This window comes from Elgaria multicarinata, chromosome 15 (genome assembly GCF_023053635.1).
Source record: "Elgaria multicarinata webbii isolate HBS135686 ecotype San Diego chromosome 15, rElgMul1.1.pri, whole genome shotgun sequence".
Lineage (NCBI taxonomy): Eukaryota > Metazoa > Chordata > Lepidosauria > Squamata > Anguidae > Elgaria > Elgaria multicarinata.
This window is the reverse complement of record NC_086185.1, coordinates 26,376,527-26,398,710: the sequence shown is the minus strand read 5'-3', so window position 1 is coordinate 26,398,710 and position 22,184 is coordinate 26,376,527. Positions and strand designations below refer to the sequence as shown.

The 22,184-nt window shown below is 46.9% G+C and overlaps 1 protein-coding gene across 2 annotated transcripts in view; it reads right to left on the bottom strand.

Moving 5' to 3' along the window:
- DOCK11 (dedicator of cytokinesis 11) overlaps positions 1-22,184 on the bottom strand; it is a 122,269-nt gene that overhangs the window by 79,570 nt on the left and 20,515 nt on the right. For both annotated transcript variants that reach the window (XM_063141849.1, XM_063141850.1), the window contains exons 3-14: positions 20,536-20,625; positions 19,572-19,654; positions 19,121-19,190; positions 14,695-14,790; positions 11,714-11,848; positions 9,065-9,236; positions 8,469-8,548; positions 6,896-6,979; positions 4,567-4,707; positions 3,153-3,350; positions 2,233-2,355; positions 663-745 (exon numbers count right to left, since the gene is read on the bottom strand). In XM_063141849.1, the coding sequence (XP_062997919.1) occupies positions 663-745; positions 2,233-2,355; positions 3,153-3,350; positions 4,567-4,707; positions 6,896-6,979; positions 8,469-8,548; positions 9,065-9,236; positions 11,714-11,848; positions 14,695-14,790; positions 19,121-19,190; positions 19,572-19,654; positions 20,536-20,625 (1,355 nt within the window). The remainder of the gene's footprint in view (positions 1-662; positions 746-2,232; positions 2,356-3,152; positions 3,351-4,566; positions 4,708-6,895; positions 6,980-8,468; positions 8,549-9,064; positions 9,237-11,713; positions 11,849-14,694; positions 14,791-19,120; positions 19,191-19,571; positions 19,655-20,535; positions 20,626-22,184) is intronic.

Sequence of the window (22,184 nt, the reverse complement as noted above, 5' to 3'; positions counted from 1 at the left end):
CAAGACCCTCCCCTGAAGGAGGAGTCCGGGAAAAGCCTGTTGGGCACAGCAGGAAACCGTGCATTTAGTTGATAGGCACCTGCCTTGCTTTGTTAAGCTAATTAAGCTTATTTATTTATTTATTACATTTCTATACCGCCCAATAGCCGGAGCTCTCTGGGAGGTTCACAAAACTTAGAGGATAGCTCCTAGCCTTCACACTCCCTTCAGGTATGAAGAAGTGACTAGTTACTGAATAAAGCTTTGTGGATTACACCTCTTTATTGTCTTGCATCTCGGTGAGAGGACTTGGAATCACAACATCAGCCACATAGGCCGAGGCATCTGCTCCTCCTCCTTCTCAGCACCACTGTTGACTTGGCTGGAGCAGAGGCAGATGAATGAGCAGGATGCAATGTGGAGGAGTAGGAGGAACTCCAGGGGGATTGTGTCAGTGGGCCCCTGCCTGTTTGTGGGCCTTGGCCACATGCCCAATCGTGCCTACCCTTGACAATGGCCCTGTGGCATTTCTTCTCCATCCCTCCCCTGCCCGGAGCCTTCAATCGCTGCCTCCCTGTGGCAAACCTTCGCAGCTGATGTGGCTCGGCTTGGCTCCTGGCTTTTCTCCATTTCCTATGTCGGAGACCGCAAAGCTACGCCGAGAGCATCCAAGGCACACTCACCGGGCCGCCCAAGCGAAGGGCATCCTGTACTGGCCGAGGCGGCTGCACACCAGCTTCGCAGCCTTCTGGACTTTCTGCGCAGTCTGTAGGGCAGGAGACAGGTGACACACGGACCGATTCAGTCTAGATATTCAAAGCAAGGGCGAGCGAGGCCAGAGGAACTAGCTAGCACTGGGTGGACAAGCCTGAGGATAATTCCTGAACACAATTGGAGTGCTTAGGGTAGGTAAAAAACAGGTGTCCGGTACAGTGCCTGTTTCGAGATGTCTTCATCAGTTGAATGCTTATTCATAGAAGTGGCCGTGGCTATATCCTTGGGGTGAAGCCCTCCCAACGACACTATCACCTTGCGGTTCTCATGTGTAGATCAGCCAAAAAATGCTCTAGACACCTAGAATATTGAATTTGTTGGGTGGTACAATATTGGACTTAATTTTTCCCCCCACATGCTGTTTTGTAAGATGCTGTTATTGTTATTTAATTGCTGAAACATTGTATATTATTCTTGTTTGAATTTTTATTTTTATTTACCTATACATTGGAGGCTTCTGCCCTGTTGGATTTATTTTTATGTGTTAAAGGTTGTGCATCAGCAAGAAGAACATATCTTTTTGTATGCCTGATTGTAAACATTATATAATGGTATTCTCAAACAGCATATGTAGGATTGATGTAAATATCACCCACAGTAGAAATATATTAAAATGTTCGTTTATCTTTCACTTCAAATGTGAGTTTTTGTGGTTGAGTGCTAAGCACCCCAATTGTGTTCTGTTATTACAACCACAGCCTTCAGTTTATTGTACTTTTGTGAGAATAATTCCTGACACAGAAATCTCAGTTGCAGTCCTACGCTCACCTTGGGCGAGTGGAAGATTACCTCTAGGAGAACAGACCACTAACAACATTTGGTGCTCCTTTTTTTTTTGCAACTTAATAATAAATAAAGAGTTTCTCCACCTAGGTAATCCAAATCTTGCGCAAGGCAAATTGATTCCCTTGCCTTTTTTCTCACACTCTGACGAATAAATCCTGCAACCTCTGCTATTTTGCATTCCTTTCGCTAGGGGCAAAGACACTGGAGACCTACCCTAATCACTTACGCAGCCAACTTTGTGGCTTCTCACACAGAGATTGCCCAAACACTTCCAGGTATACCTTTGAAGATCACATGGGCTAGAAACTTTGTGATTTGTTTTGTTTTCATTTTTAAGGAAACCTCAGATTCATTGTTTGCATTCCTTTAGGGAACAGGGTTTTACTCCTCTGGGCCCTTAGAGATGTGGATAAGTGTCCAGATAACTCTCTGGAGTTCCTTCCAAACCAAGGCACAGCAGTGCACTGAGGAAAATGGAGGAATCACCTGCCTCTGAGCATGTGAAGAATGAGTAACGTCAACAGTATATGATATTTAGGTAGGCATGTCTCATTCCATAATTCTTTTCCAATCTATACACTGTCTGCTCCCCAGACATCCCCAGCTGGACTGTCGTTGTGACACACTGAAATTTTGAGGTGTCTCCTGGGATGCAACATCCCACCTCGAGGCAGCTGGGCCGATTTGATGTACCTTCACGGGGTCGGAGTTCTTGATGTAGGGCTCCACGCAATGCGTAATGCTTCCTTGCAGTACCTTCTCCACCCGGGCGACAAGGAAAATTTCTGGGTGTGGGTTGGTTACGGAGAAGATCCCCTTCATTTAAAAGACAGAGCATCAGAATCCATAAAGCAATTCAATGGCACACAGGCACAAGCTGGGTGAATCCGCTAATTTGGGGATGGGTCTATTTCGTTTGCTGCCTTGATTCTATTTATTTATTTATTACATTTATATACTGCCCCATAGCCGAAGCTCCCTGGGCGGTTTACAAAAGTTAAAAACAGTGAATATTAAAAAATATATATACAAAAATTTAAAAGCAACAAAAGCATCAAAACAACAATATCCTTTTAAAACAACTAGTCTGGGGTTAGTTAAATTAAAAAAACCTCAGCATATGTTATTAACTGCCTGGGAGAAGAGAAAAGTCTTGAACTGGCACTGGAAAGATAACAGTGTGGATTCAAAAAGGTAGTTTATAAATGCTTCAGTAAACAGAGGATTTGCCTTTTCTACAGCGGCTGCACACTGGGTGGACATTTTCTTCGAGCTGTCCACCCTAACCTCAAGATCTCTGTCTTGTTCGGTCACCGCCAGCTCAGATCCCATCAGCATGTACACGTAGTTGGGATTTTTTCACCCCAACATGTATCACTTTACACTTGCTTACACTGCATCACATTTGACATTTGGATGCCCACTTTCTCAGCTTGGAGAGATCCCTTTGGGACGCTCCACAATCCCTTTCTGTTTTAACCACCCTAAATAATTTGGCCACTTCGCTGCTCACTCCTAATTCCAGCTCCTTTATGTCGTGTTTGTCGGCTTCCTTGTTCGTACTAGATTTTGGATCTACCCTGTACCTACCCAGAAGGCCGGGAGCTCCTTACCTGCTTCACGTAGCGCAAGCGGGATTCAGCTATTCCGTGAAGGAAGTGGCTATTCACAGACCTTCCGGAGTCTTGAGCAGAACCGTCCGAGAGCATCTCCCGCACATGCAAAGGATTCAGGTCCACGTGGAAATCGGCTGAAATCTTGAAACAGCTTTTCAAGTCAAAGAGCGCCAGGCTGAGGAAAAAAGGCTCCACCTGGATATATGAAGGCAGATGTTGGTCACTGGTACATCTAGGGGTGACCACATTACACCAGTCTTAAAATCTTTTCACTGGCTGCCAATTAGTTTCCAGGCGAAGTATAAAGTGTTGGTTATCACCTTTAAAGCCCTACGTGGTTTGGGTCCAGGCTACCTGCGGGATCGCCTTCTCCCATACAATCCGCCCCGCACGCTCAGGTCCTCTAGGAAGAATCTACTTCAGTCAGCAAAGACTAGGCTGACAACTATTACCCAGAGGACCTTCTCTTCTGCTGCTCCCAGACTGTGGAATGGCCTGCCGGAGGAGATTCGTCAGCTTGACAGCCTTTTAGTATTCAAGAAAGCTATCAAGACTGATCTCTTCCGGCAGGCCTAACCAGTGTAATTTTAGGATACTTTTAGGATGCTTTTAGGATGTTTTTTAACAGTGTATACCATGTTTTTAATCAGTATTTTATGCTTGCTGTTGTTCCCCACCTCGATCCCATTGGAGAGGCGGGTAATAAATAAATTATGATCATCATCATCATCTTGTTTTTATAAATACACTTACAAATTACCTGAATCCTAGAGTTTGAAGGGGTCTCTTAGGCCACTGAGTCCATCTCAGTGCAGGGATCCAGTTTAAAACATCCCTGGCAACAGTGGCCAGCGTTTAAAGCACAAGACAATCTGTTGTAAATAATCTCTGCAGATGTTGTTACACCCTTTGAAGAAGGCCTCCTAATAAAGCGAGAGGCGGGAGTACATCGGGCTTTTTATCAATAAACGCATTTACTGCATCCTGAGACTATTTTCCCCCCTTTGCTTCTGGACGTTCAACGAAAATCTGCCTTCTTGTAACTTAAGCCGGTTATTTTGTGACCTACAGTTGAAGAATGTGATCATATCCCCACTCAGGCCTCAGCTAGACCAACGGGTCAAGCAGGATGGAGGGGTGAGGATCTTGCGATACTGTTATAGCGAGATCCCCGCTCTGTTTACACGTGGCGCGCGACTGCCTCGGAGAAACAGGACATCACGCCCGCCATTTTTAAAAATGTTCTTAAAGGAGAAGAGCGCACGAGCGCTTGTGCGCAAAAGGTTTGGTTTTTTTATTTAAAACTATTTTCCCGCTCACCCCACCCCACCCCCGATGGGTGTAGAGCGGCTGAGGCGCTCTGCGCCCTGTGCACGGTTCCCAGCTCCTCGTGAGCAACTGTGGCACGTACGTTTGAAGGTGGGTCCCTGGATCGGTCGTTCAGGTGGGCGAGGAGGTTGAAGGTCAAGGCGTGACAATTCACCAGGAAGCGCTGGCTGCATTTTTCCTCAAAAGGTTTCACATCCGGCTCTATCCCAGAGAAATCCAGCCTCTGAGAAAGAAAGAAAAAATATTTAGGAAGGGCAGGGGAGAATCGCCCCTCCACCTAGTGTTTTGAACCACATGGCTTACTCTGGAGCCCCTTGACGTCTGAGTGACCACTCTCCTAAACCAGGTGTGTTGAACCTCTTTCAGCCTGAGGTCTGAATTTAATGTTGAGAGACGCTCTCGGGCGCCGAAGTCCAGTGGTGGGCGGGGCTTAAGGCAAAACTGGGCGGGGGCTCAAGGCAAAGGGGTCAGGCGTATTCTTGGTATGCACACCAATGGTACAAATCCCTTTGTTTAAAGATACGCAAACAAAAAAAGAACGTCTAACCTAGGCCATGGCTAGACGAGGGGGTCGGAGGGCGACAATCTCGTGATTTTATGATCGCGAGATCGTCGTCCTAGTTTACATGCGGTGCGCAACATTGTGGCTGCCATTTTTTTTTTTTTTTTAAAGGAGAAGGAGCGCTTGTCTGAAAACCGGTGAGGTGTTGTTGTTGTTTTTTTAAAAAAAACCTCCTCGCCCTCCCGTCACCCCACCCCTGATGGGCACAAGGAGCTCAGTGCTCCATGCCCCGGCTCCTCGTGGTTACTTGCAAGGAGCCAGGACAACCCGCGAGGTCCGCCCACACGTTCTGTGGTCTCGGGATCATCCCAAGACTGCAGAAAAAACGGGATTAAAGGGTAGGGTCAAATCCCGGGCCAAGGGAGGGATCGTCCCTCCCTGCTCCCAGGATCCCCTGTGTGTCATGTGGACCCACAGGGATGATCCCAGGGATGTAGGTCTGGTCTAGCCATGTCCCTACTGTCGTGATCCCAAACCCTCCGACTGAGATATGGGTCAACAAAGAGGTCCGCTGCGCAATCCACAAAACCTTTATTCAGTAAAATAGACGTATCTTCACACCTGAAGGGAGCGTGAACGCTAGGAGCTATCTTCTAAGCTTAATGCGCCTAACAAAGGCAGATGCCTATTGACTAAACGAACGGTTTCTTGTGGTGCCCAAAAGTCTTTTCCTGGACTCCTCCTTCAGGGAGGGTCTTCATCACACAGAGGAGGGCCAGTCACACAGAGGAGGGCCAGGATCTCTTCTCGATCCTCCCAGAGTGCAGGACACGGAATAACGGGCTCAAGTTAAAGGAAGCCAGATTCCGGCTGGACATCAGGAAAAACTTCCTGACTGTTAGAGCAGTGCGACGGTGGAATCAGTTACCTAGGGAGGTTGTGGGCTCTCCCACACTAGAGGCCTTCAAGAGGCAGCTGGACAACCATCTGTCAGGGATGCTTTAGGGTGGATTCCTGCATTGAGCAGGGGGTTGGACTCGATGGCCTTGTAGGCCCCTTCCAACTCTGCTATTCTATGATTCGATGACATAACTTCTGTTGTTAATCACTTTTGAGTTCCCCTAATGGGGGGAAAGAGGCGTAGGGCATTTTAAAATAAAAATAAATGATCAAAACCAGGGAAACGTTGGAAGTCAACAAACAAAGAGATGCTTTCAGTTCTTCTTTTAGCACAAAAACATCAGCTGCAGAGGGAAACGAGAGCAGAGGTCAACATTCATGGGGTTTTCCAGTTCAGGGTTAAGAGGAAAGGGTCAGTTTTTTACTTCTTCAGTTGGGAGAAAGACTCTTGTCTTTGAGTCCCAACTAGTCATGACAGGCAGAGGAACGTAACCCGAATGCAAGTCTGCTACACAGGCATACGTGTCTGGGCCGGGGGTGCAGTGGATTTAACGGATCTGCAGAGGCAGGAACCAAAATATGTTCCTTACAGCTTTATAAAGACCATTTTATTATTTCTTTCCAAGACGTCTTTGCACATATTAGTGATCTCAAAACATTTCAATCCTTTTTGTGCACATCTTTCCTAATATATGCAAACTTGTACAAGAATTTGTCTAAGAAGAACAAATTTTGTAAGCAATTTCCTTTCATATAATGGACTTCGGTACATTATTTTCATGAATATACCACATTTCTGAGTGCCTCTTTCCCTAACGTATGCATTTATGTACACATTTTGTACGTACGCGTCACAAAATTCGGAAAAGAGGAAACGTTGAGGTCTAACTGCATTTCAGTTCGCATACAGCTTCTTGAAAACTATACAAATCCAGCAAGTTTTTAACAAAGCAGACCGCCTTCAAGCAGTGAATGTGAAAGACATAGCTACAGCTGTTGAAAGTATTACCTGAACTTCTGGATCGAAAGAGAAGAGATTTTGCCTCCCGTCGTTTCGGCTGAGCTTGTTCAACTGCTCCGTTTCTCTTCCGTACTGAAAGGGAAAAGACACACATCTGCAATGGCTCAGAGAAAGGACAGGTCCGGAGAGAAGCAGCATTCTCAACTTTGCAAAGGGCCTTTTGGAAAGCAAGCGATTGCACAGAATAAAGAATAAAACAGCTTGGGTTTCAAATATCCAGAGTGATTTGTGCAGCCGTATTGGGTGTCTCCCATAGCGGTGATCTCTAGTGCAAATGTGCACAACCTGCTGCACCCAAGGGTGCTCTGACTTCTCTGATGCAGACAGGAATGTCCATTACCAGGAAATCCGGCCTTTGGGGGATCACTGGACTTCTGCAGTGTGCGCGACTCGGCTGGCGTTTGCGAGCTGAGCTGCGGGTTTCCCCTGAATTCCAGGGACTTTTTGCATATATTTTCCGGCTGTAATTTGTGCAAATTTGCATAATTTGCGCAAATCAGTCGTAATTTGCACCATTTACACAAATGGGGCGAATCTGTGCAACTTATTTATTATTTATTTATTATTTATTTAGAATGTTTATATACCGCTCCTCATTGAAAAATTTCGGAGCGGTGTACAAGGTAAAAATGAAAATAAAAACAGAACAAAACAGTTAAAACAAAATTTAAAAAGAAGCAAAAAACAACAACACAGAAATCCAAGGCTGCATGTTAAAGAAAGGCTTCTTGGAATAAAGATGTTTTCAGGAGGTGCCGAAAGGAGTACAAGGTCGGAGCCTGCCTGACCTCCAGAGTCAGGGAATTCCACAGGAGGGGGGCCACCACGCTGAAGGCTCTTCCCCTGGTGGATTCCAATCGGAGGATGGATCTAGGTGGAACCACCAGGAGCAGGCCCTCGGATGACCTCAGTGACCGGGCAGGTTGGTAAGGGAGAAGGCGCTCTCTCAGGTATCCTGGTCCCAAGTTCTTTAGGGCTTTGCACACAAGTACAAGAACCTTAAACCTGGCCCGGTAGCGAATAGGCAGCCAGTGCAGTTCCCTCAGCAGAGGAGTTCCATGCTGGAAAGGGGCAGCTCCGGACAACAGCCGAGCTGCAGCGTTCTGCACTAGCTCCAGCTTCAGGAGCAGCTTCAAGGGCAGCCCCACAGATTGCAGCCGTAATTTGTGCAAATTAAAAAAAAAACTGAAAATTCGCTAGCAGCTTCCACTGGGAATACTAAACTGAAAACCTGCATCTGAATCATCCTTGTCCTGAAGTCTGTGATTTTCAGATTGCTCTGAAGCAAGAAATGCAACGAGAGATCATCATTCACAAACAGGCAGGAAAAGTGGGCGTTTAGCCTTCTACTCAGTTCTCTGCTCCCTTTTGGCAGTGACTTGGTTCCATAGCTGTGAATACACTTAAATGTTCATGAATGGCACCACGGGATGAAATCTCAAAGGGCAGAGTGAGCTGGGCCTCCAGAGAGTAGGGTGCAATGGCTTCAAAGCCTGCCTGCGCCCATTCCCCACCCCCACCCCCACCCCCCTCCCGGTGAAGCAGCAGACGCCACGGCTACCTTCATGAGTTCCGGATGCATGCTTCTCTCTAAGCTCTCTAGGATGTTCTCCGACTTTCCCTGGCTGCTTGATTCATCGTCTGTAAAGTCACAAAAAGCAGATGTTGCAGACGACTGCAGAGGCGCCTGGCCAGCCCAGGAGGGCGCGACGGTCCCCGGGGGGCAGGGGCGGGGGGCAGCTTCGTCACAAACGCAATGCTGGGAAATTGGATGGGGATGTTTGGAGGCTTGCCAGGGGGGTCCAATCCAAAGAAGCAGGGTCATGTTCCAGCCAATCTCTCTCTCTCTCTCTCTCTCTCTCTCTCAATCTCTCTCTCTCTCACACACACACATAGAGGAAGGCTTGACTCTTCCTTCAGCAGTGCTCTGCTCTGCTTGGAGTTGCTTCGAATGCAAAGAGCAACGCGCTCCCCTTCAAGCACTGGCCAGGCCCAGACCTGCTTAGCTTTAGCAAGGTGGCGGCCTCCTGTGCTTTCAGACCATGCCCTGAGACCTCCATATCTGAACCTATAAAAAAAACCCTCCAAGCCCGTGCCCCAGTGAAACAGGCCCGTGTGTGGGGCTGCGTCAAGGGGCTGGCTCCACCGCCAACCAACCGGGCAGGGATTCCTCCTTCTTCTCCTGCACCAAGCTCTCTGCGTTGATCTGGATGATCTTCCGCAGCGTCGCCAGCCACTCCTCCATCTCCTGCTCGCCTTCAGCGGCCAGATAGTGGCTGTACTTATCCAGCATCTTGAGCTCAAAGGCGTAGCGCCGCATCTTGGGGCACTGCAGGAAGAAAGGCAAAACCGCAACAACACTTTCTGAAGGCAGGAGGGGGCGCTGGGACTCCTCCCTTCCTCTCCTATCACTGGGGCCGCCTTCTCCACAAAGTGGCTGGCCTGTGTCTCTTGATGCTGTGGGCGGGGGGGAGGGGAGCTCTCAGGATGGAATGCTCCTTCATATTAAAAAAAAATAAAAATCCCCATGCACACAGAAAACTAGCATGTCAAGCCAGCACTTATTTCTCTGACATGCTAGCTTTCTATGTGGAGGGAATTTATTTTTTGTATATTTATTTATTTATTGCATTTTTATGCCGCCCAATGGCCAAAGTTCTCTGGGCGGTTCACACAAATAAAGGAGCAATGGATAAAGGAGCATTGGGTGGTGTAACCCCCCACCCCCCTCGAGCTGCAGTGACATCGGCTTTCTGCCTCGGGCCTTAGCTAGACCTAAGGTTTATCCTGGGACCGTCCCGGGGTCATTACTGTTCATGTAAATGACACACAGGATATCCCGGGAGCAGGCAGGGACGACCCCGGGATAAACCTTAGGTCTAGCTAAAGCCAAAGTGAGAATTAGGGCTTAGATCAGGGTTGCGAATTTTCCATGAATCTGCAATACGAGCGCAGAGGCTTGCATTATGGGCAGAATTCAACATCCTGCAAACTGAGAACCTAAGAAAAGCCCTGATGCTGTATCAGGCCAAGGGTCCATCTAATCCAGCATTCTGTTCACACAGGGGCCAACCAGCTGCCTGTGGGAAACCTCTAAGGAGGACATGAGTGGAATAGCAAATGAAATGAAAAGTCAATTTAAGAGCAAGTTTCTAGCCCTGAAGGTGGGCAATTTCTAGCACGTTTCTAGCCTTCAGGGTGGGCAATTACTCTTGAAATCCCAGAAGCCCAAAGGGACGCTGAACTGCACCGTCAGTACTCACGGGTTGGGAGTTAATCACCCTGCAAAGCAATTCGACTTCACTGTGACAACAGGCCAAACGGGAATGATGCTAAAGAACGCGTCTTTCACGGTCAGCAAAAGGATCTTCTGCTTCATTATTTTATTTTATATATGGTCAATTTATATCCTGCCTTTTAAAAATAAAAAATAAAAATCCAAGGCGGCTAACCACCAGATAAACCAAAAGTCCATACCAGGAGAACGTAACACAACACAGCAACAAACCGAAGAATCAATAAAAACAAACCGGAAAAACCTAAACACATCCACTCACAAAGAGGGAGCAAAGATCCGAAAAGGCAGACCAAAAGCTATTAAAAATCTAAGACACCAGGCACCTAAAAAATCATCATGAATATGGTGAGCACATACACTTAGGGAGGGAATTCTAGCATTTGGCTGCCACCCCATTAAGCCACTGTCTCCAATCGGCCTCAATGGATAGGGGGCCTGCCAAAGAAAGGCCTCAAATTATCATAGCTACTGGGGCTCAAACAGGGAACCTCCAGGTCCGTGTACAGCTTCCCTATGTAGCATCCCAATGAACTGCATTTCTTAGCTTCTGCCTTGGAAATCCAGGTCCAAAACCAATAGGTACTTCCAATATGCATCTAGCAGCTAGGACTACTTCTTGCTTTCATTTTTACTTTAGAGTAGGCATAGGGCCTACATATGCCATAGAGTAGACATATGTAGTGTGAGGATTGGGGGGGAAGCTTTTAAGATCCGGATCAGGCTCTCTGCACCTACCTGAGAGAAAAGAAATGAAAATATGACTTAGCTACTAGACACACCTTTACAGGAATGTCTGTTTTGGCCATTAATACCCCCCTTAAAACCTCTAAGAAAGGGAGGGAGGGCTCATTATACCTCACCAGGAAAGTTGCTTAATAAGATAAGTAAGGCAGGTGGCTACCAGGAGGAGGGCCTTCTCTGCTGTGGCACCCTGGCTGTGGAATGAGCTCCCTAAGGAGGTTCGCCTGGCACCTACACTGTATTCTTTTAGATGCCAGGTGAAGACCTTTTTATTCTCTCAGTATTTTAACACTCTATACATTAATTTTAACTTTGCTGTTTTACATTTGTATTTTAAATTTGTATTTCTGTACCGCTGCTGATTTTATTCTGGTTGTGCTTTTATATTGTATTTTATATCATGGTTTTATACTGCTTGTTTTATACTTTGAATGGTTTTAATTTTTGTGAACCGCCCAGAGAGCTTCGGCTATTGGGCGGTATAGAGATGAAATAAATAAATAAATGTCTATACAGAAACATATATATATATATATATATATATATATATATATATATATATATATATATATTATACAGAAAACATCACCCTGCTTAAAAGAAAGATCTACTCATAATTCAGAGCCGATAAATGGAGAGCCCCGGGGGGGGTGTTGATGCAGGTACGTGCTGGAATTTACGTGACCTCTGGGTCTACAGAGCCTACAGTTTAAAGGAAAGTAAAAAGCAGCAGAAAGGACTTGAGCAAATATTTTGGATGTCTCTACCTGCACAACGTCGATACATGAATCCAAGAAAATGCAGCCTTTGGATTCCTTGGAAATCTTTTCATCTTTGTAGGAATTGAGGATGTAGGAGCCGTCAGGAAGCTGTGTCAGGTAGAAGTACCTTCTCTTGAACACCTGCCCCCAAATAATAATAATAATAATAATAATAATAATAATAATAATGTCACCCCCTTACCATTCCAACAGTCCAAGTCCCCAATCACAGCACATCTAGGCAGCTGAGTTTGTGCTCTTTTGCCTGCTGTTTCATCTATCAGTACAGGCGAAGGATCTTTGATTTCAGGCAAAGGTTTGCGATGGGGGAGGAGGACCGTGACATTTTCCACGGGGGAAGCACAGGGGCAAAACAACACCATTTTGTTGGACCTTCTTTTTCCAGGAAAAAGAGACGGAGAGTGGATTCTGGAAGGAATAACTGGAATCCATTCAGGTACAGTAGTGCATGAGGCAGCCCAATTGCTTAGCTCTGGGAGACAGGGACCGTCTTAATGCGCTGTCGTGACAGATACACCAGCCAGCTTTTGCATTTCCTTCAGCCGGGCAATAACTTTGCACCCATCTGCCTTTGGCAGGGTCAGTTTGTAGCATTCTCCGGCACCGAAACCAGCCATCATCCCTGTGCTTCCCAATGATGGCCTCAGGGGAGGGGCTGTGGCTCAGTGTGATAGAGCCCCTGCTTGGTCTCAGGTTCGATCCCCGGCAGCATCTCCAGGTAGGGCTGGAAAAATTCTTGCCTGAAATCCTGGAGAGCTGCTGCTGCCAGTCAGTGTTGACAGTACTGGGCTAAATGGACCAATGGTCTGACCCAGTACAAGCTCTTTATGGCCTCAGCTAGATGAGGGGGGTAGTAGGGCGACGATCTCGCGATTTTATGATTGTGAGATCGTCACCCTGGTTTACGCAGTGCGCGACTGCCATTTTTTTGTTTTTTTAAAGGAGGAGTGCATGAGCGCTCGTGCTCAAAAGGTGAGGTTTTTAATAATAATAATAATAATAACAATAATAATAATTTCCCCGTTCCCCCACCCCACCCCCGATGGGCACAGAGCTCCTGAGGTTACTCATGAGGAGCCGGGACAAACCGCGACGCCTGCCCACACTTTCCGCAGTTTCGGGATTAGCCCAAGTCCGCAGAAAAAGCGGGCTAGAACTGTAGGGCGCGATCCTGGGGAAAGGGAGGCATGATCCCTCCCGGCTCCCAGGATCCCCTGTGCGTCATGTGAACACACAGGGGTGATCCCCAGGATATCGCCCTGTCTAGCTATGGCCTATGTTTCCTGTGTTTCCAGGAGTGAGAGGAGGGGGCTCTCAGTCAAACTAAATCACCCCAAACGCTTTAGAGTTTCCTTACAAGGGAGTTGCTCCATCCCCTTGACCAGTCGGGTCACCCCTTCCTGCACCTTCTCCGGTTCTGAGATCGCTATCAGCCATCACGTGCACAAGGCTCACGTTCAAAGAGGCGACGCGCATCATCCCGAAGAAATGACGACAGCCTGGCTTCCACAACCCCTGTGCCGGCAGCCCGGCTGGACCAGGTGCGTCTCCTTTTAGGGCAGCTACTCTGTCTGCTCCGAAAATGGAGGCAATTGTGCTGCAGGATAAAAGCCAGGAGAGGCCAGCAAACGTGCCAAACTCCAGAGTCCCTGCAACGGGAAATTGCTAGCCAAGACCGCCGCTGCTTTTGCTGACGGTTGCAAGCGGCTACATGGGTTGTAGCCAAGAAGCAACCTCAGCAGCACTGCAGCAACGCGTGGCCCTTAGTAGCGGTGGAGGCTGACCGAGACACCCGCGACAGGGGAAGCACCTTGGCGCTCTTCGTCTGGCCTGCGCTTCGGAAGGGTCAGGAGCCGCCTGTCGCCAGCTAGCCACTTAACGAAAGAGGGGGAAACCGAGGGCGTGGCTCTTGGTGTCACATGACGTGGAACCAAGTGTGGAACGGCGAGCCCCTGCTCTGCATGCAGACGGTCCCAGGTTCCATCTCTGGCTTCTCCAGGTGGGGCTGGAAAAACTCCTGCCTGAAACCCTGGACAGCCGCTGCTGCCAGCCAGTGTCGACAGTATTGGGCTACTCTTCAGTAAAAGGAGGATCCTCATGTTCTTAAGCCCAGAACCACCTCTCTTCCCCTTCAGAGTGACAACAATACACACATAAGAAGGACGTTCTAGTTTACGTCTACGTAGGCACCATAGAGCAATTCCCAAGAAAGAAGGAGTTGTTGCTATACAAGGAAGAGCCTTAGCTGTGTGTGTGTGTGTGTGTGTGTGTGTGTGTGTGTGTGTGTGTGTGTGTGTGTAAGTGTGTGAGGGGGCCCAAGAGGAGCGAGCACGGAACCCCCCCCCACTGCCAAGTTTGGCCCAATCCACTGGGATGCATGTGACCCTTGGGGGCAAAAAGTCACACACACACACACACACACACACACACACACACACACACACACACAGGTAGTTTAACTCATCACAAATCAAGCTCCTTTGCCAATCTTTGCATTCATAGACACTCACGACCAATATAGTCTGACAATTTCAGGGTATGTAACTAACGTAGTCTACTCCGTGCACCTCTTTCCCAGGCAATTTATTTCCTTACTTATGACATTTATATCCTGCCTTTCCTTCAAGGAGCTCAACAGAGTGCGTGGCTTCCTCTACCTCCTATTTTGTCTTCACAACAACCCTGTGAGGTAGGCTGGGCTGAAAGAGGGTGACTGGCTCAAAGTCACCCAGTGAGCTTCATGGCTGAGTGGGGATTTGAACCTGCGTCTCTCTGGACTTCTCTGCAGAGTCATTAGACTCTTCTACCACTGCAGCATAGGATGAGTTTCAGCAGACCCAGATTCAAGACAGGCGTGACCCTCTGGCAGCTACCCAAAACATCCCCCCTCCCCAAACATCCAGAATGAGATCCTTTGAACCTTTTTCCATGGTGAAATGTAAGCAAGGCCCTCCAACAATTCTCACCTTCATGGTCACCGTGATAGTGCTGTTGACATTTGCCTTGTACAGCCAGCCTTGCTTGATCACGCCGCCCTTTTGTGAGCATAGCGAGGAGGAATCCTGGAAGATCAAGACAATGTAAAGTAAAGGGAGAGAGACACGAGGCCTGGTTCACACGTAACGACAACCCAGGGTACCATTTGAGTATGGGTTGTTATTACATGCAAACCCTGCACTATGATTTAACTATGGGTCGTTAAGCATGAACAACCCAGGAAGAGAACCCATGGTTTGCTGTGGGGTCGTGAATTCTGGCTTGTTTGTGGTTAGCAACCCATAGTTAAACCATATCCAAGGTTCACACATAATGACAAACCACAATTCAGCTACAACCCATGCTCAACGCATTCTCAACCCACATTCTGGGTTGTTGTTACATGCGAACCAGCTCAGAGAGAATGAATGCAACGGGAGATTAGGCATAGAGATTTTGTCTATTCTAGTTTTCTCATTTGGATGCTCAGTGCAATAGCTGTGGCCAAAAACGGAAGTGAAACTAAATGAAACTAATAAAATGGGGCAGAAAGAGGGAGAATCCTAATAACAAACACCAACAATAAAACGTTAGTCCCAGACAGTATTGAAGACCTACACCACAATTACAACTTCAAACCAGAACAGATGAGTCAAGTATAATCAGGGGAAGGCCAGAATAAACAAGTAAGTCTTCAGGGCCTTCCTTAAAGCCTACAGTGACGGGGCCTGGAGGACCCCCGATGGCGGAGTATGGGGCCACTGCAAAAAAGGCCCTCTCTCATGTGTTTGCCAACCTAATTGTCCTCAAAGTTGACCAAGTGAGAAGAACCTTTGATGCCTATCTTTATGCAGACACTTTATGCTCCTTTCCACTTTCCAGCAAGGAAAACAGCCTGACTTTCAACAGCTGCATGGTAATTTGGGGGTGTGCATATGCGAGCGCTCTGTGGTTCGCTTTTCCTCCTGCGCAAACGTCTTTTGCATGGTGCTGCTTTGAGCTCAGCGCATGTGAAATAGTATCAAATTAGATTTAAAAGCCACTGTGACGTCAGCCAGCAGAACAGCCTGGAAACAAAGGTTCCAATTACAAAAGAGAAATTCCAGATTAGCTTTACGTCAGTTCATCCAGGATACTTCTCAGGGTTATGAAAGAATAAAATAGAATAAAATAAAATAATAATGCTATTTTCGGATGTAGCAAGCTGTTTCTCTCTCTCTCTCTCCCCCACCACTAAATCTAGGTAGAGCTAGATATTAATTTGGGCAAACACCTGTTCCCAAAACTGTGTTTGATTTGGATACTGTAGAGGACATTTGCAAGAGAAAAACCCTGCTTCTCCTCTTGCTAATGCTCCACGCCCCAGTTCTGTTTTATTCAGATGGGCCTACTTCCAGTTTCAGAGCCCGGCTTGGGCAAAGGGCATTTTCAGGGATGGACCATCCATCTGCCAATCCCTCCCTTGCGTTAGCATTACGGGGGAAATACTGGCAGCCCCATACTTTGTACATAGCATCAAGGTTGGCTTTGTCTTGCTCTTTTCTTAAGCTCTAAAGTTTAAGGCACCAGTGGGCAACCTGTGCCTGCCCCCTGGCCTTTAGGGTGGCCAAATTTCAGTGGTGGGCCGCAACGGAGGCCGAAAAACACGCGAAATTTGGCCCTTCCCAGCTTCCACCACTGAAATTCGGTGGCGAACCACTAATTGCTTTGCTGCTGCCACGGTGACTCCTGGTTTGGACCGACTTTAGGAGGCCGACAGTGAAGCGTGAATACGCGGACACGTATTTTGCTCCACTTTAATTCTGATTCGGAAACCTGCCCTCGCAGAATCTGAAAAGGCTGCAACACTTTAAAAAGCACCGACAGCTAGAAAGCCCAATAAAGGACGATTTCTTTGTCGACTTGAGCGTACATCCCCACACACCCCGGGCTGTTCTTTGAAAAGGCAGCTGGTAAACCTTGGAAGAAATTAACAGGTTCTAAACAGCCACAGCTCAAATGAGTAAACACGCCTCTTGCCTGGAGTGCTGGAAAGGCCAGCTTCTGACTAAATCAAGCGCAGAAATCTAAGCCGACGTGCTCACCTCTCCTTGGCAAGAACTGAGATTTAGATGAGAGCTTAGGTGTGGCATAGAGCGGTAAAGCAGCAGTTTCTGCAGCTGAAACTCTCCCCACGGCCTGAGTTCGATCCCAGCGGAAGCTGGTTTCAGGCAGCCGGCTTGGGTCGACTCAGCCTTCCATCCTCCCGAGGTCGGTAAAATGAGTACCCAGTTAGCTGGGGGAAAGGTAATAACGGCCGGGGAAGGCAACGGCAAACCACCCCGCTATAAGGCCTGCCAAGAAAACGTCAGCGAAAGCTGGCGTCCCTCCAAGAGTCAGTAATGACTCAGTGCTTGCACGAGAGGTTCCTTTCCTTTCCTTAGGTGCTGTAGCCTAGTGGTAAAGACTGTGACACTGGCTCACTTGGCAATGTTCAGTAAGCCTCTTGGCTTCCTACCCCTTCCCTTCTCAATAGGAGGAGAAATATTGGTTTAGCTAAGAAAGCTGCTGGAAGGGTTCGAGCAGGTGTGCAGTTGTACCCCCAAAGCTCTGAAATCCCCAAGTGTGCCCACAGGTCCCCTCAGTGAATGAGCTTCGGGCTCTCCGTAGTGTTCTATAACCACCAAGCATTGTCGTCATCGGAATTACAGAACACGACACGAAAAGAGTGAGCCGTGCTCAGCCACATATAAACCAAACAGACAACAGTTATAATGTGTCAACAACTTTTTCATAGAAATTCATTAAATTATTTCTTCAACGTAAATGATTTCTTCACAATATGGATGTTTATCCAGCATCTATATATTTTCCAAACAGACAACAAATAGGTGTCCACAACTTATTCACACATTTTCTTCAAAATAAGTTGTGTCTTAACTATACAGATATTTATTGTTGCTGTTGTTTATTCGTTCAGTCGCTTCCGACTCTTCGTGACTTCATGGACCAGCCCACGCCAGAGCTTTCTGTCGGCCGTCGCCACCCCTAGCTCCCCCAAGGTCAAGTCTGTCACCAGATATTTATACAGAATATATATATGTATTATCTATATAGATATTTATCCAGCGCATATATATTTATTTAACAGGTGACATGACTTATTTTGAAGAAAATGTGTGAACAAGCTGTGGACACATTAAAATTGTTGTCTGTTTGGAAAATATATAGATGCTGGATAAACATCCATATTGTGAAGAAATCATCTATGCTGAAGAAATAATTTAATGAATTTCTATGAAAAAAATTGTTGACATATTATAACTGTTGTCTGTTTGGTTTATATGTGGTTGAATGCTGTTCACTCTTTTTGTGTCTTGTTTCAACCGCTGCCTCTATTTATATTGGAATTAAAGAATACGACAGAGTTCCGGAGGCTGAGAGTTATAGTTCTGGGCACCACACTTCAAGGATGCAGACAAGCTGGAGCGTGTTCAGAGGAGGGCAACCAGGATGATCAGGGGTCTGGAAACAAAGCCCTATGAAGAGAGACTGAAAGAACTGGGCATGTTTAGCCTGGAGAAGAGAAGATTGAGGGAAGACATGAGAGCACTCTTCAAATACTTAAAAGGTTGTCACACAGAGGAGGGCCAGGATCTCTTCTCGATCTTCCTAGAGTGCAGGACACAGAATAACGGGCTCAAGTTACAGGAAGCCAGATTCCGGTTGGACATCAGGAAAAACGTCCTGACTATTAGAGCAGTACAACAATGGAACCAGTTACCTATTTATTCATTTATTTATTTATTACATTTCTATACCGCCCAATAGCCAGAGCTCTCTGGGCGGTTCACAAGGGAGGTTGTGGGCTCTCCCACACTAGAGGCATTCAAGATGCAGCTGGACAACCATCTGTCAAGTATGCTGTAGGGTGGTTTCCTGCATTGAGCAGGGGGTTGGACTCGATGGCCTTGTAGGCCCCTTCCAACTCTACTATTCTATGATTCTATACTCCAATTCATCTGAAGGGCGTACAGTCGGGGAAGGTGAATAAGACATTCAGCATCCTTTTATCGGACCAGAATCTGTTGGTGTAAGTTTAGGCAAGCATTTGAGCTACACCGATTGCATCATTGGCTGCCAGTTGACAGCACAGATATAGGGCCAATTGCTCCTGCATTCTGGATGTCCTTGTCACTTTCTTAGAGAGGAGTAAAATGTCTTACATCCTTCCCACCCAGTGTTTCTAGTGACTTACAGGAGAAACTTGTGGAAGCAATGAAGGCGGCAACCCCAAATTAAGATCGGAAGCGTATGCGTGAATTCACATGCCCATGTGTGTGCACAAACAGTGTTGCTCCCATCCTTTGGTCGAGGCATCCTGCCCAAAACTGTGCTGCCGTGTGCAGGAATGTGCACACAGCATTTTCTTCTTACCTCATCTTTTTCAAAATCTTCCTCGATTTCAAACACATGATTTGGAATCTTGTCCGGCCTGAAGGACTTACTGAGAAAACACAATACGTTTATTTATTTATTTAAGGAGGAAAAAAAGTACCCTCACAATATTTCCTAGAACGTGACTGAATAACGGACGATCCGTAGAAGGTGCATCCAGAAATGGGAACTTGTTCAGAGGAATTGAGCTGCACGTTTTGCAGGCATGGGAACTCTTGCACTGAAGCTTACTCTTGAGTATACCTGCTTAGAAGTGAGCTGTGTTCGTGGGAAAACGTCCAAATCGCTAAGGATTACACCTGGGCCTGCCCGTTTGTTTTCTCTGTCTTTGGCCCTGTGCCCTTAACTCTGCCAACCCTCCCTAAATTAAAAATTGGCCCCTGGGTCAAAAAATGGTTTGACACCTTTGCCCTAGAGAAGAGGGTCTTACCACGGCAACATTCGGAAGTCCCCGGAATATTCTTCATATTTGTAGTTCACGACGTGCCAATCTGAGCTGTAGGTTTTAATACACTGCAAATGAAATAAAGGCTCAATTTGATTTACCAAAAAATCTTTGCGGGAAATTAGAATGCAGCACAGGAGTACAAACCGCAAATATACAAAATTGCAAATTCACAGGAGGAACGGCAGAATTAGATCCAGGAAAACCACGTGAGTGTGAGTACGTGGTTTGCGTCCTCTGTTGCTTAACCCACCCACCAACACTTTGCACGAACTCCACCCTTATTATTATTATTATTATTGATTACATTTATATACCGCCCCAAAGCCGAAATATGAGCCTCGTGTGGCGCAGAGCGGTAAAGCAGCAGTTTCTGCAGCTGAAACTCTCCCCACGGCCTGAGTTCGATCCCAGCGGAAGCTGGTTTCAGGCAGCCGGCTCGGGTCGACTCAGCCTTCCATCCTCCCGAGGTCGGTAAAATGAGTACCCAGCTAGCTGGGGGAAAGGTAATCACGGCCGGGGAAGGCAACAGCAAACCACCCTGCTCTAAGGCCTGCCAAGAAAATGTCAGCGAAAGCTTGCGTCCCTCCAAGAGTCAGTAATGACTCAGTGCTTGCACGAGAGGTTCCTTTCCCTTTTCCATAGCCGAAGCTCTCTGGGCGGTTTACAAAGGCCAATCTGGGTCCCTCTGCAACACAGCTGAAAAAGAACTACCGGAGACATCGCTAGGATTTCCCCCTCTTTAACCATCAGCTCCGTTTATCCCCGCATAAATTCATCCCGTGCCCTTGAGCTTCCATGCACTGCCCACAGGGGATTCTGGTGTGCACTTGCAAGAGGTGGAAGGCATTAGCCATCCCGGAAAAGGTACTTTTTTTTATTTATCTCAAGGGGAAAGGAACACAATCAACCATTTGTACCATGGGACATCACAGCCAATGACCATTACCTCTTGGACAAAGAGGCTCTGTGCCTTTTTCAGAGCGTCTTCCGGCACCGTGGACTGAACTGTCCTCCTCTGGCGGATGATAACCGAGACCTTGAGGGGGAAGGAAACAGTCAAGAGGTTACGGAATGGCTGTCAAGCCTTGGAGCGACTCAACCCTGAGCTACTTTGGTTCTGGAAATCAGGTGGATAAAGCCTTAAAGCGTACAATGGGGTGGTGGTGGTGGTGTAAACGTAGATCTCCGTAACATCTACATGGAGCAGTGGAGAGAAGGGCTAAAGACGAGTGGGTGGAAACGGTAGGGGTGTTTTGCCTAAACATTAGGAGAACTTTCCTAACACCCACCGCTGTTGGACAGTGGAGAAGAATGATAGGACCTCCTTCACTGGAGGGTTTTTATCAGAGTCTGGACGGCTTCTGTCAGGGTTGCTGTAATTGCAAGATTCCTGCACTGAGCAGAGGGATGGACTACATGATCTCTAAAGTCTCCTCCTACTCTATGAGTCTATATTTTGCAGGATCAGATTGCAAGATTGTGGCTGCAATCTTATGCGCCCTTACCTGGGATTAAGTCCCAGTGGCTTGCTCTTCAGTAAATAAGGATCAGGTTGTAATTCTGCTCTTATTTTTTATGGAGACTGACATGGCTACCATTTATTGATTTATTTGTATCTAAGAGAAGGATCCTATGAACGTTTAGACAGAAAAAGGTCCGACAATCTGCATCATTCCCCGGCCAGCATGGTAATGCTGGGAGTTGTAGGACTTTTCGGCCTGAACCTGCATAGGACGGCACCTTTTAATGTTTGCTACCAGGCTAAATTTAAATATGTCCAGCCAGGATTATTCTTAGCTCAGCCTCAGTGTCAAGCAAGTGAAAGCTCTGCATCTGTACACACTCAAATAAATTAAACTCATTCAAATGTGCAACAACAGTTTATTTCCTTTGCAAGTCATGGTGACAACCCTACAGAACCAAACTGAATTGGTACAGCAGTGCAGTGCACGCTCTAACAGCAAAGTGCCCTGTTGCACCATCAAGGCCAACCAATTTATTGGGGCAGATGTTTCCATGGGCTAGAGCAGCTTTCCCAACCTGGAGCCCTCCAGATGTTTTGCAGATGCTATCTGGGGATCATGGGAATTGCAGTCCAACTTACAAGAGGGCACCAGGCTGGGCTTGTCACCTGATGCATGAAGTGCTATCTTCAATTAGAAGGTAGATATACTTACAACTTTGTGGAGGGGAAAGATGGTAAGCAGCGGGGCTAAATGGTCATAAAATGCAAAAGACTGTGACATTTGTAACTAAAGCGTTATACAAGATCAGCTCCGTAACCATTCACAACAGCAGTAATTATGTTTATCACCAACCATCTCAGCTTTGCTCAGTTAATTATCAGGAAACTCTGTTGGTAAACTTATGGGAAGTTTGATCCGATTCATTTACGTCTTCATCAAGACAACAGTTTCCTCTCCCATTATAGCTGTACATTTACATAGCAAAGCAAGGATGATTGTGTTAATATCCAGGACAGCTGTAGGGAATAGTCACTGAGCTTACACCAGGTGAAGTTCCAGGCCTCACAGGGAACTATCTCTCCCTATCGGTGAAAAAAAGAGTTCATTACAACAGTTACTGAAAATCTAA